At 40.4% G+C, this 14255-nt stretch overlaps 1 protein-coding gene across 3 annotated transcripts in view; it reads left to right on the forward strand.

Moving 5' to 3' along the window:
• phkb (phosphorylase kinase, beta) overlaps positions 1-14255 on the forward strand; it is a 110511-nt gene that overhangs the window by 13472 nt on the left and 82784 nt on the right. For all 3 annotated transcript variants that reach the window (XM_030414092.1, XM_030414091.1, XM_030414090.1), the window contains 4 exons: positions 3638-3776; positions 7819-7918; positions 12980-13087; positions 13937-14017. In XM_030414092.1, coding sequence (XP_030269952.1) covers positions 3638-3776; positions 7819-7918; positions 12980-13087; positions 13937-14017 — 428 coding nt within the window. The remainder of the gene's footprint in view (positions 1-3637; positions 3777-7818; positions 7919-12979; positions 13088-13936; positions 14018-14255) is intronic.

Genomic DNA, 14255 nt, shown 5'->3' on the forward strand with positions numbered 1-14255 from the left:
TATTTACATACTGTTTATATACTGTTTAACAAAGGTAGAATATATTTGTTGACCTGAACATCGCCAAATTAGTATTGGGCAATTTGCATTTACAACCAGATGTTATAGATGTTGTGTTAGATATAAAATCCTGTTTTTCCAATCCGTAAGATCTACACATCATTTAAGATTAATGGTTTCTTATTTGTCATTATACAACAAAGGTTTGCGTGACAAAATTATAGTTTGTAACTTCTTCATGCTAACAGTTACAGTTAGCTATAGATTTATATACATATATACACGTACACCCATCTTCTTATTAAATGTTTGATATCAGGTGAACACTGTCCATCAACGTTGACTGTGTTTTGAGCACCGAGCATCGATGACGTGAATACAGCGTCCACCGATTGAAAATAGTAAATAGTGTTTTTTGTAAATGCTAGTGTAAGCATGTATATGTATATATAGCATATATGATTAGTTTTGCAGGTATACTCCTTGACCTGATGATGGCACAAGATGAAAAGTCAGGCGAAGTTATTAAACTTCACCTGAGTGGGACATAAATGTGTTCAAATTTAAATTTTCCTTGCATTCTTGTAGAAATGTGAAACCTGGTGTTTGTGATAGAGGAAGGGGATAAGAGCAATCTTGTTTCCCCAGCCAGATTTCGACTGGACGATGCAGATGTCTTGGACATGAATACCATAACTGGGTTTCTAATCGGCTTTTTACAAGTACTTATGTGACATAGACTTCAGAAAGGGACAGCGAGAGACAGCAATTACACAGGAAGATCGGTTCTCTTATCTGAGATAACTTGGTTAAAGGAGAACTTTGGTCGATTTAAACATGCAGCTTCATTGCTCAAGCTACCCTTGACTCGCCAGTACCGAAGACGCGAACACATTTGGTCCAACCATTACAGAGCTACGTGAACGGAGACGTAGCATTGAACGCTAACAGCATGGGGTCAGAACTTTACACTGTGTTTTAAGCGTCTTAACATGCTCCACATCTCACACCAAAAGTTATGCAACATTAGCAGACACCTTAGCACACAGCACTGTAGCGTGTATGACTCAAAATGAATAAAAAAGTAGTTAAAACAGTGTGTTTGTGCAAGGAGCTACATATCGGCTTGTTGACGTCCGTGTGTTCCGGTAGCTAGGCCAAACTAGTCAATCCGTCGAGCGTGCACGTAACAGGCTTAACAGGCTATTGTAAGGCTCATGGCTCATGACAGGCTATAACATGGACATGTACATTATGAACAGAAACACGAAAATGCTGGAATACGTTTCCGTCTCCGCCAGTGAGGGAGTAAGTGCACGCTCGACGGATTGACTAGTTTGGTCTAGCTACCGGAAGACACGGATGTCAACAAACAGGTAAGTAGCTCCTTGCACAAACACACTGTTTTAACTTCTTTTTTATTCATTGTGAGTCATACACGCTACAGTGCTGTGTGCTAAGGTGTCTGCTGATGTTGCATAACTTTTGGTGTGAGATGTGGAGCATGTTAAGACGCTTAAAACACAGTGTAAAGTTCTGACCCCATGCTGTTAGCGTTCAATGCTAAGTCTCCGTTCACGGAGCTCTGTAATGGTTGGACCAAATGTGTTCGCGTCTTCGGTTCTGGCAAGTCAAGGGTAACTTGAGCAATGAAGCTGCATGTTTAAATCGACCGAAGTTCTCCTTCAACTTAAAATCTTGGCTAAATGAACACAAAGTTGCCTCTACAAGTTTCTGATCTGACGGTCGGTTAAATTCAGACACATTCATGCTGTGGGGAAAAGTAATGATGTTTGTTCTCTGACTGCACCAAAAGCTCCCTCCAACAGATGCACACCTAAAAAAATAAAAATAAATGAAGAAGAACTCAGTGCAATCTTTTATCCAGTTACAACCATGCTTCCAAATTAAGATGCACTCAACAAAGTACAATTTTAATGTCAAGTGTCACGGAACTTAATGCAAAATGTTTATATCATGTTGATTCAATATGTATAAATGTAACAGTTAGATATGTGATTTATTACAAAAGACAGAATAACCAGTTTGAAATGCATTACTTTTATGTATGTGTATAATACTTAATAAACTCTCTATTCTCTATTAATCTGCATTGATTTATTGCTTGATTAAGTCATAAATTCATACATGATAGAAAAACTTTGCATTTACTGTGACACTTTACATTGAACATATATGAATAAGTTAGATGGAAATTTTACATGCAGTTAAATTCACTGTTGTAGGGGACCATAAACGTCTGTATACAACTTGGGGATTATAAACGCAAAACGAGTTCATGCAAATATTAGTTATGCAAATTAAATAAAGTTAATCTGAAGTTAGTAGTAGTGTTTCAGATTAACGAGAACACACATTTTTCTCAGACTTCAGGCAAGATGTTGGTTTAGAGTTTTTGTTTGAGGCATAAACATGCAACAACAGGAGGTTTCTTCATTTCCAGTCTGATGCTGGTGTCAGAGTAGAGAAACACTGCAGGCCACACAGTGGTAAGTGTTGAGTGTAAGCAAGGTACAGATGTGCATCATCCCTGCTCCTCTGGGTTAGATACCTTAACTCACTCCATTGAACTGGACAAATAGGCTATACCCAACTGGAAATGATGGTTGTATCCATTTATATAACATGTGTGCAGTCTGTCACCGGTGGTGTAGTATGTGTACATACCGTGAGTAAGTCAACATGTCTTCTCAGTGCCTTGCAAATCATTGACATGAACTGAAGCTGACTCTTGTGCAGCACAACCCAAGTATTCTTAAGCAATACAACAGCATTATGAGTCCAAGTGGTACACCTCCAGGAATTATTGCTTGTGTTTACTGTCATGGTTCACACTTTGCTCGACGTGAATGTCGTCCATCTGTCGTCACACTCTCGCAGTGCACAGATGACTTCATAACACAAACTAAAAGAGCTCCTCTCCCATTGAGTGTACCACATTTAATTTAGCTTGCTTTCATCAAAGAAGGAATAATGTATGCCAGATTCATTTAGCAACCTTTTTTTCTAAATTGAATACATAACATAATATGATTTCATTTATCTGAGGCAGAACATGCAGATGAGGAGCTCAGAGGAACAGATGAGGCAGCGGCAACAGCTTCATAGCCTGAGTAATGTCGCGGGTCAGCTAGTGCCGGAGGAGGAAGAGAGCTGTAACCCTGCTCGAGGAGAAGAATAAATATAATATTTCAACACTTCACAAATGCCGACTAGCCTGGGAAAAAGATGAGACGTAGAAAGTGCATGCCAGTAGTTCAATACTGTGTGACTTCCTGTCTGACTGGGGCCTCTTCTGTGCACAGCTGTCACAGCAAAATAATAAAATGTCTCCACGGTGGCTCTGACACAAACATCTTAAAACTGGATCACAAATGCATTCAGTAGAGGTTGATGTGTGTGATGGGAATAATGATGCTCTCAGAAAACTGCATTCTCAGTCAAAATAAGTAATGCTTAAAAGTAAGCAGCAGTTTGGACTTTAGAACATGTGCATTAAGCTGTATGAGATGCATAAGAGTACTGGGCCTAGTCCATTTGTTGTGTGTTACAGGTGATTTCTTCAACTAATTGAGAATTGTTGCGTCACCACTTCCTGTCTGTCTGTTTTCTCTAGTGAAGACAACCATTCTGAACTACCAGAGTCCCACCACTGGCCTTTTCCCGGTCAAAACATGCTCCACCTGCAAGGAGGCCAAGGTCCGGGACTCCCTGTACTGTGCTGCTGGTGCCTGGGCCCTGGCTCTGGCCTACCGGTAGGCAACATTACGCACTCACTGATAAAGCCTGCAGGATGTGTTTAATGTGAGCTTAATGGAATTAATTGTACAGTGGGGCAATAGGGTGACACAATTCGACCATACATAAAGCAACACAATTTAGTGTCTTTGCCCACCTTGTCTTCCCACTTTTGGTCCAGTTTGGCACACACCAAGTTATTTTTCAGCATTTTGTAAACATGACAGGCCCTTGATTTCACGCACAAAAAGGAGGCTTCTCATTTTTGGCATATTTTTCTGGCTTAAAAGACAACTGCAGCCAGTTGATAGTATCAGCTATAGCTAATTTACTAATTATTAAACTGTATTTAACATACATCTGCTGAAAAACTGAAGCTAACGCTACCTGTTACACTACAATGTCACTGAGAAACACTTTATGTTTGGTGAATGTAATGCTCACATGACCACCTGCTTTGGTTGCTGGAGTGTTGACTTCTCAAATTGATTGAAAAGCAGGAAAGAAATGCTAACATTAGCCGACATTTTGATAGCATCCAGGACTTGAGTCCCCAGCGGAAATACTACACAGTGAATGTGTTGAATGAATCCTTTTTTTCATATTCTGTTATTTTATATAAAAGTGTTAAATGAAAGCTGTGCTCCTCAGATGTATCCCTTGACTACTGCTGTAGGTAGTGCGCTTGTTAGCCTGTCATGCTAGACACTGTAGCTTACCGTCAAGCAGATGAACATGTTCTTAGTCTTATTATTATACTTTTATTTTTTTCTTTAAGAGGAAAAATTCCATCAATCATTGAAGTAGTAGTATTGTTGTGATTGCAACCACATGCATCAACTTTGGGAGATATGCCAAAATGTGAATACACAGTTGCTGTTTGGTTTAGGGGTTTAACAAGTGGTCATTTAAAGGTCCAATTTGTAAAATAGTTGACTGTTGAGACTAGTTACCAACAACAGTACATTATCATCATAATATAAAGTCCATGGCACGATATGATTTATCACAAGTTAAAAATAAAAGTAAAAATGCATTAAACAAAGTCCTTTAAAATTACATGTGATGCATACAGCATTTATCAATTGATATACAATTTGTTTTCACTTTTTTACTTTCAGGCCGTCTGCTTTCCTTCTTTAGTAAAATAAGAGTGGTCGGCCATGACTTACACCTGTTTTGAAAATAGCCATTAGACTGTGTACAATGTAAAACAATACAGCAGCCAGTAGCATCCCTTCCTCTCTCTGGTTGTACAGGAGCAAAATAATCACTTGATATTGGTAGATATTGTCACAGTCCCACGATGCTATTAGGACATTTTTTTATTGTGAAATTCATCAACATCCCCAGTTGAGACTCATTCCTAACTCATCAAATAGCCTACTGACACTTAGGGTTGGTTGACGGCCAAACCTACCAACCCACAGCAACAGTATGTTAGAAGTTGGGAATAAGATGTATGTATATAAATCTACATACTGGGCCTTGACTTGGATGTTTAGCCCACCTCCTCTAGTGTGACCATGAAGCATTACGTGCAGAACAGACCAAGAATCCTCAGTTACATCAGTTTACTGTGTCTGTTTCAGAGCTTTCTGCCCAGTGTCCCTTCTTCTTTGACTTTTGGTTTGGTCTCACTCTTTTCTCTTTCACGCTCACTGACCCTGATCCCTTATCTGCTTCTATCATTTGAAGGCTTTGCTTTGTAAACACTCAGGGATTATTGATTCAAGGAGAACACTTTAGAATTTCACCAGAAACCATCTAAAGGCCTCAAACTCCTCTATCAACTGTCCCTGCGCTTGATGCCTTCATTCCTCAGTGATTAGTTTCCTAGGGAAAAGAGCACTTCCACGAAATGAGCCTGTAATAGGACAGAGAGAGAAGAGAAGGGATGGAGAGAGTGATGTGGAGCGAGCGAGAGATTGGGAGGATAGAGACAGAGAGCAGGAAAGAGCCACTAAAAGAGGAGAGTGAGAAAGGGAGGTGGACAAAGGGAGAGATGAAAGGATGAGAGATAAGAGACAGGGAGAAGAAATGGGAGGAAAGACGGAGTGATGACATGAGATCGGGGGAAGACAGAAGGGAAGAGAGGGGTAAAAATAGAGTGTACTGCAGTGATGTGACCAGCGGCAGATCCCTGTCATCAGTCATGGCTGCCTCCTATTAGAATTGTCACTAGGATTTAATTAAGATAATTCTCATCTGACAGGCTTGGCTAGTGCCATTACTTACTACACGCCCAGCTGCTGCACATCTGTTTGAGTGCGTGTGATATTCACTGACTTGACTTGGAACTTGATGACCGAAAACTCAGAATCTAAGTAAACATGATGTATTTGTTCCAACACATTTTATTCTTTATTTTGAGGTATGTATGTATTCTGTGGGATGGGTTGTCTGCTTTCAGGCCAGCGCTTCAATGAGTTAAGCATCATTTCTCACAGGTCTAACCATTTGCATTTTCCTGATTGACTTTAATTAATTTTGAAGCGCTATGTGTGTTATTGTGACCCCTGATCAGAGCTGGATCACCTTATACATATTACGTTGATGAGGACATGCGGTCCAGTAATGAATGCCTGATGAAGTACTTTATAACAGGACGTTATAAGATGAAAAGCTGCCCGCTGTATCTTCTGACTGTCCTCAGTTTTGATGTTGAGGGTCAAATGAAGTGTAATTTATGTTGGTGTACCACTGAAATTTAAACACTTTTCACCTCTCCTCACCAGGAATGTGCTAACTCCCACCGTGGCCACTGTAACCCTAATTGATTGACTCACTGTTGTCAACAGCAGTGGTTGCATTTAGACCTGCAGCAATCCAGCCCCGAGAATACATGCTGGTGATAAGTAGTCTGCAAACCATGAACATGTTAAAACCCTATATTTCTTTATGTTGCAACCTTGCCTTTCCTTATGTTGAATTTTATGTTGTGACAAGGCTGTGCTTCATTTTGTTGAACACTTAGTTAGGGCAAAGAAAATGTCATGTTTTGACTTACCTGGTTGTTTCGCCACAAACACTCCACAAAATGTGTTGACGCCTTGTTAAAAATATCCACAGTTCAGCATTTACAAATGTTGAAACTTCGTCTCCAACAGCTGTTGGTCCGCTGCTATTCCCTCCAAATCCTGACATGAAATTCAGTTTTCAACTTAACCTTGGTTTGCAGAAACGTTAATTGCCAGAATTTAATTCATTCGCCTGGGCTGCTCACAGCAGACATCAGTTTATACAATGATATGTTGTTGCTCTCTTTGTTGCTTGTGATTTAGTGTTCATGCTGATGTCTTTCAAATGATTAAACAGGAGTAAACATAAAATTATGTGAAATGACAGGCAGCCAGATGTTCAGAGCAGGGTTTGTAGTAAAACGGTGCTGGTCCAGGTGTCCTGTAGAATTTCAATGTTCCGAACAAACTGGAGAAATTCCATATTTTATATTTAGCTTAAAATAATTTATGGAGGCTGCTGATGTTGTGAATGAGACTCAACAGTCCACTATATTTGAAAGAGTAGATAGGTGGTTGACTGTTGAGTCTCAGAGTGTTGGTATTTGACATCCTCGGAATGGTACTCAACTATCAATTCACTTTCTCCAGAAGAGCTTCCTCTACTTTTGAAATAATTGTTAAACACAGAAGTGTTAATTTGAGGACCTTCATATTACTGCAGTTCCCATCTGCATGGGGGAACTGTGTTGTCAATATTAAATCAAGGGTTATTTCTCCATGCCTTACTAACATTTGTTGTGGACTTGTACTGCTTTTGAATAAGTGCAAATTTTGTGTCATATGAATATGTGTCTTGCAAATCTTCGGCTGAGCCAAACTTATTTCAAAGATAAAACGAATACAGTTATTACAAACATCCATTAGAGTCTACAGACTGACAACCGGGTTCAGCTTTGATCAGTTTTACCTCCAGATGAAGTGCTTTAGATAATCTGACCTTACTGTTGGCTTATTTACCATCTGATTAATTGCATGTTTTTTCAAATCGTTGTTCTTCCTTCCCTCTTGTGTTCTCCGTGTTCACCCCGCTGTGCAGGCGCATTGATGATGACTTGGGGCGGACCCATGAATTGGAGCATTCTGCCATCAAGTGCATGAGGGGGATCCTCTACTGCTACATGAGACAGGCTGATAAGGTGAGTCTTCTGCCAGAATCCACTCAGCTGCAGTTTTCACACTGCATTCATGTGTAAAAGCACCCCACGGTTACACACTGGATTGCTGGTCAAAGGTGTATTCCTGAGCGGCTCTTTATGAAAGTCTCTCAGAGCTGGAGCACTGGACACATCTGGTTCGCATTTCATATCATAATAAATGACAATAAGAGCCGGTTGCCTCAATCCTGAGGGCTTAATAACTGGCAATCAGTTAATTGCCGAAGACTTCTGCTCCGATGGGGGAAATTTCACGCACCGTCGGCAGAAAACCTGATGCATGCACATGAGCAGACTGTGAATGAAAAATGGCAAAATGCACTTTTCATTTAAACATAGCAGAGCAAAATAAGTCCTTTTTATGCTGTTTTTGGTTCCTTATCATAAAAAAATATCTTTTAATAGAGCAGCCTACTGTGTCAGTGTGTACGTGCATTTGTACAGTGTCTGCCTTTGAAAGCCATTCTGTTTCATCTTGCCTCGACCTTGACGACCTAATTTAGGGGAGAGCTTTCCTGTGTCTTAATTACAAAGCTGCGTTTACACAGTTAATTACACAGAGCTGCGTTCGTTACGGCCCCTGTCTCCAGCACTCACAGAGAACATGGCATTTTTAATGGAGACGTGACACAGGGCCACTGCTGGGTAACTATCACAGAGCAAATACAGCAGCTGGGCCCCACTGTCTGTCGGTAGTATGGTGCGTAGAGAACTGAGGTACTTTCACTCAGAAATATAGAATATTGTCAAGTTAAAATATTTTTGGGTTGTGACGAACAGTCATAATAGCCAGTTAGTGGGGTTGATTTGAAACCTGGAGACAGGCAGTCAGAACCAGCTGATCTAGGGATCAGAGGTCATCTGTCCTGTTGGGTGAGGTCAGAGAAAGTCACCATTGATTATATAGTGGATGGAAAACTTATTAAATATGTGGATGTTTTAAACATTTGCACTCACCTTTAGTAAAACATATTGGCTAATGCAACTTAAACTTGGGAGCGTAACTTTTAGGTGCCAAGGTTCCGTTTTTTTCCACAGAATGGCCATCTGCTTTTGACGACCTGCAAATGATACTAAGTAAGGGATGATGTAAAGAACGGCGGTCATTATCGGGAAAACAAGCCCCGACAGGGCAAAGCGGAGGGGTTTGATTCGTCCTGAAGGGACTTGTTTTCTTGATAATGACCGCCGTTCTATACATTATCCCGCTTATTACACGGTTACTTGCCAACACGAAGAAAAAAACTTGACACAGTGTGTCTTTTTACAATTTATTTGTTACTGTTCATAGTGTTTTTCAGCAGAGAAATATACTTCACCAAACCGACGCCGTTTCGCTTCTCCCTCTTTGCTGCTTTCCTCTCTTCCTCTCTCAGTGACGACAACTCAGCCTTTGCCAAGAGTTGAAATCACTGTATTTTCAAAAAATATTAAAGTTAATGTGAAACTCATCCATAATAGTGGCCTAGGAGTACGTTTTTTTCCGATATGAAGTAGACTACAGATCAGCGAAGACGCTGGGGTGATAAGTGACCGGACTACTTGTGAAGCAAAGATTTTAGAGTGTGGAGTGATACGAAATACGTGAATCAGATGCAAAAAGGCCACTTTCCTTGACGACGGTCAAGTATGCTTAGCAGCGGTCAATTATATAAAAATAATTGATGCTGAACGTTGGGAAGGCTCATCCAAGTGAATGGAGCATTCTGCAGCATTAAGAAGAGCCGTGTAATAAAAAATAATGATCAATTTTCTTTTTTAAAATTGCTTCAAATGTTTGCCTACATAGTGTTGCTTTAAATGTCCACATTAGTTCAAACAGACACTTCCGTTTCTCTCTCACAGTATGTGTCTGCTCTGTTGGCTTTCTTCGTCAGCACTATGTTTTATAAAGTCGCTCAACAAATAAACCTGCTGTTATGGATTTTTTCACAACAGGAGGTGAGCCACATGTGGAGGACGCTTGTTGCTAATCATGTAGCCCATTGAAACCAACACAGTACAGAAAGACATCACATCGTGCACTTACGAAACAAAAATAGGACTACATTTAATAAGGGGGTCGATCACAATACAGCCGGGATGTAATATCAAGGAACATCACTTTCTTGATGTGGGATTTCTCTGCAGAGCATTTGCAAATATGCGTCGGCCTCTCATGTGAATAAAATGTCAAATATGACAAATATACCTGGGTGGTTGTTAATATACCTGAGTAACTACGTCTGTGGGGGAAACACTGGGGTTGCTTGTCAGACGTGTAGAAATGTAAAAACCAAGTAACGTTAAGACTACAAAAAAATCTTATAGTCAATAGCTTAAAAACTTGCAGCATACAAAGAAAATGCCTTTTCTCAATACATACATACATATCAATACCTCAAATATGATGACACCCAATCCCCCTCCCATCCCCCGTTACTTTGATATAGTAGTATCAACTTCTTGCTGGCAGTGCTTTCACTGTCTACAGTCTTCCACAACAAATTCCCAATTTTTTTCTTTTCCTACATACTTACACTTACCCCTTCACTGCTGGAGACTCAAAGTGTTGGAACTTAAAGCTGTTCTCATTATTATTTATGTATTAACAAAGGATTAAATAGTGATTATATTGAATAATAATTGTTTGAAGTACAACAAATGTATTAGCCGACTCTGCTGAATCCCTCAGCTCTATGCAGCATTTAACTCATTATTAACTTGACTATTGTGGTTCTTTTTCACTGCTCTCATAGTAGCATTTTCTGCTGCTCACCTGAAAATGGGTGTTTCACTCCAAATGGCAGACAAAGTTGACAATAAGTTGACAATAAGTTGGCAGACATTGAGCATTTAGCAGTTCAGAGATTTAGGTGCAGGTTTAAAGTAACAGATTTCAACGTTAAAGGCGCAATATGTAGAATGTTTGTTGAAAACGTTGGAAAAAAAACTAAAATTAGCAACAGAATGTGAATAGATAACAGTTTTGACATTATGATGTCTATGTATTGTGTTGCAGAGATATCTACTTAAGTTAGTGTGCTAATTAGCTAGCCCTGGGACAGTCAGGACTCACCTGCATTCTGAACTAGTGTTTTGCAGTAGTAAATTCAAATATGTCCCCTTTGCAGCCAGAAATGGCAAGGAATTACCTGGAACTGTATTTAATAAGATGTAAGAGTTATGTGTTGGCGGTAGATGTAGAATGCACAAAGGCGGATGTATGCTTTCATATTACTGTGTAGCAGCAGGCATTGAAGTGTTTCACTAATTTGAAGCTCATACTGGTGCATTGCAGCACTCGAAACAATGAGTAAGAACTGGGGCCTCTCAGAATATCCTGAGAGTGGAACCACTTAACTCTGTGGCCCTACTGGAGCAACAATCGGTGAGACCTCAATACAGGGGCAGGTTTTATAGAAACATAAACAGCAGTGCCTATTATTGGCTGCTACTGACAGAGGTAGCACACACACACACACACACACACACACACACTAATGTATTAGCTGCTGTGGGATGCTGGGAAGTGGAGCAGGTTGCAATGAAAGTGGGACAGAGGGTCTCCACTATGACCTGACTAGGAGAGAAATGGAGAGCGAGAGAGAAAGGTGGGGAAAATGGGAGAGTGTGAGAAAAGAGATAAAGACACAGCGAGCAAGAGGGACAACAAAGTAAATGGAGGGTGAATTATAGAAAGTACTAGGAAAAGAAAGGTAGGAATGAGGAGAGAGGGAGGCCAGGGGGTTGAAAGAGAAAAAATGGAGACAGTGAGGGGGAGCTTGATGATGGAGAGAGCAGCTAGAGAGGTGGAGAGAAGAGAAACAAACGAGGTAAAAATGGGACAAAGGGCCAATTATTTATAACTCTGCACGTTGGGGCTGGTGGCCCAGCTGTAATTTGCCTGGGAGTCGAGTCGATGCAGCAAACATACACACAAAGCTGCCAAGAAACCACTGAGCACAAAACACCAACAACCCACTGTTCAGGATTTTTTATGCGTTTGTTGTTAACCAAGACGTAGTGCGGTTAACCCAGTTCTGACCCTTATACCTGCTCAGTATAACAGTTACTGCCCACAGGGCAGACATGTTGATTGTTCTCATTTCTATTATCCCAGTTACAACCATAGCCAGTACTATGTGTCACTGGAGTCTTCATGGATTTATGCAGTCACACATTTAATGGAGCTGAACCAAGCCTTAAAGGCAGGATTCAAAGTTATAATTTCATTGGAGGCACTTGTGCTGAAAGTTTGCACGGACCTGAGGCCTCCGAGAAATGTGTTGATGTTCCGAAGAAAATGTATGTGTTCTAATTTCTGCTGAAACCTGAATATGAAGTTGAAAGCTGCTGTAATATGTTAAATAGCTCTGTATTTCAACAGTTATCGCTGTTATAGAGTGTCGGGTCAGTCGTACCATGTGTCTCCTCCTGCTCATGCAGTAAAAGAAAAAAATGTTCTGGGATTCCTGTTCACCTTATCCAGCCAGGACTGAAGCAGGATCCTCTGCTACGGCTGGTGATTACTGAGCTCACGTTGTGGCGTAGAGAGGAGGGAGGGGATTGCCAACTACTGTGACAAAAAGTTAGCTAAAACATCAACTCCCTCAGCAGCTTTTAAGGTAGTGAACTTTATGTCGAAATGGAGGCATTGAAAGAAGTGGCACTTCAAAAAGAAACGTTTAAAATAACGTAGATGGCATATTATGCACCCAAAGCAGCTGAATTTAAAGTAGCAGATTAATCAAGCTAATGTCGTGGAAGATAGGAAAGAGTTGAATTCAATTTAGGTGTAATAAAGTCGAATGTGCAAAAAATCAACAAAAGCTTTACAGCCATTGGAGCCTAACAGACATTAAAACAGAGATTACCATGTATTTACTTATTATACAAGGCTCCAGTTATGTGTTCTTGAATGTGTTCAAGGCAGCTACAGTGTTTACTCTACCTGTGGTGAGGATCTAATGTCGCTCCTCCTCTCTTTCTCTCTGCTCCCTTCTTACCCTCGGCCCCCCTCGTTCACCCTGTCCTCTGTGTCCCCATGTGTCTCCTGACCAGGTGGAGCAGTTCAAACAGGATCCCAGCCCCGCCAAGTGTCTGCACTCGGTGTTCAACGTGGACACAGGTGATGAGGTGTACTCCTACGGCGACTACCACCACCTGCAGGTCAGCCAGCACGCAGACGAGTGCAGAAATTAGAAAACACTCAGTTGAGAGAATACAATTAAATGAGTTTTGACATGCAGTATACGCCTATATGGAGTGTGTCTATATGCATTGCTGTCCACCTCATGAAATCTCCTCATATAAACTCAGAGTTTACTACTCTGATTGTGTATCTCTGGTCACATATCTGCTGTAACAATATTGAAAATGATTCTTCTGGCTGTCGTCGGGAAGAAAACTGTGTGAGAAGTGAACCCTGCAAAAGATGAAGGAAACAAATTAGACTTTTGTTATTGAGTGTCGCGGAAAAATGCCCATAAAGAATGACTCATGACTTCATCCCTCTGATTGGTATGTACGGTCATAAAATTGACTTGACTCAATTGACTCAGAGGTGGATGTGCATCAAACTGGCACTAAAACAATGTGTTCTTCTGCCGATGGTATTGACAGAGGTCAACGCGGTGTGTAACTTCCTGATGTGACTGTATTTCTGGTGAAAGATAGCCAATACATCAAGAGAGCGAGATAGAAAATCAAAACTGTGATGCCTGCGACAAAGAAAAACTCAAAAGTAATGAAAGCTGTGTGGAATTTAAACCTGTACTGTATATTCATTTACTTCTTGGCTGTGATTTAACTATTAAATAAATTACGCTATTGATGATGCAATTCCAATACTAAAAGCCGGAAAGCTTACAAGGAGCAGACATCTTAGTCTTTATCCAATGTAGGAAATCACAGAATTGCTCTACTGACACATTTGGGAATATCACACAATGTTTAAGGGCAATTTTTTTTTTTAAGTGTATATCATCCATTGTGTCCGTCCATCTGTCTTTACTGCAGATCGATGCTGTTTCTCTGTTTCTGCTGTACCTGGTGGAGATGATCTGCTCCGGCCTGCAGATCATTTACAACACTGATGAGGTAAACAAGACACTACAATCACTGCAAATGATCAGTTCTGGACATCAAGGATTAAAGCACTGTCCTGTTTATTGGTCTGACATTTTGTGGCTAATCCACTTGCAGCAATCACTATCCATCTTTAGTTTCAGACAGTTTAAAAAAATATATTATTATTATTATTATTTTCTTATCTACTTCTCCTCAAACAAATATTGCTTGTGATCTTGTGTGCCGTTTGAACCTTATGCTCAGCACT

Source organism: Sparus aurata, chromosome 4 (genome assembly GCF_900880675.1).
Source record: "Sparus aurata chromosome 4, fSpaAur1.1, whole genome shotgun sequence".
Taxonomy (NCBI): domain Eukaryota; kingdom Metazoa; phylum Chordata; class Actinopteri; order Spariformes; family Sparidae; genus Sparus; species Sparus aurata.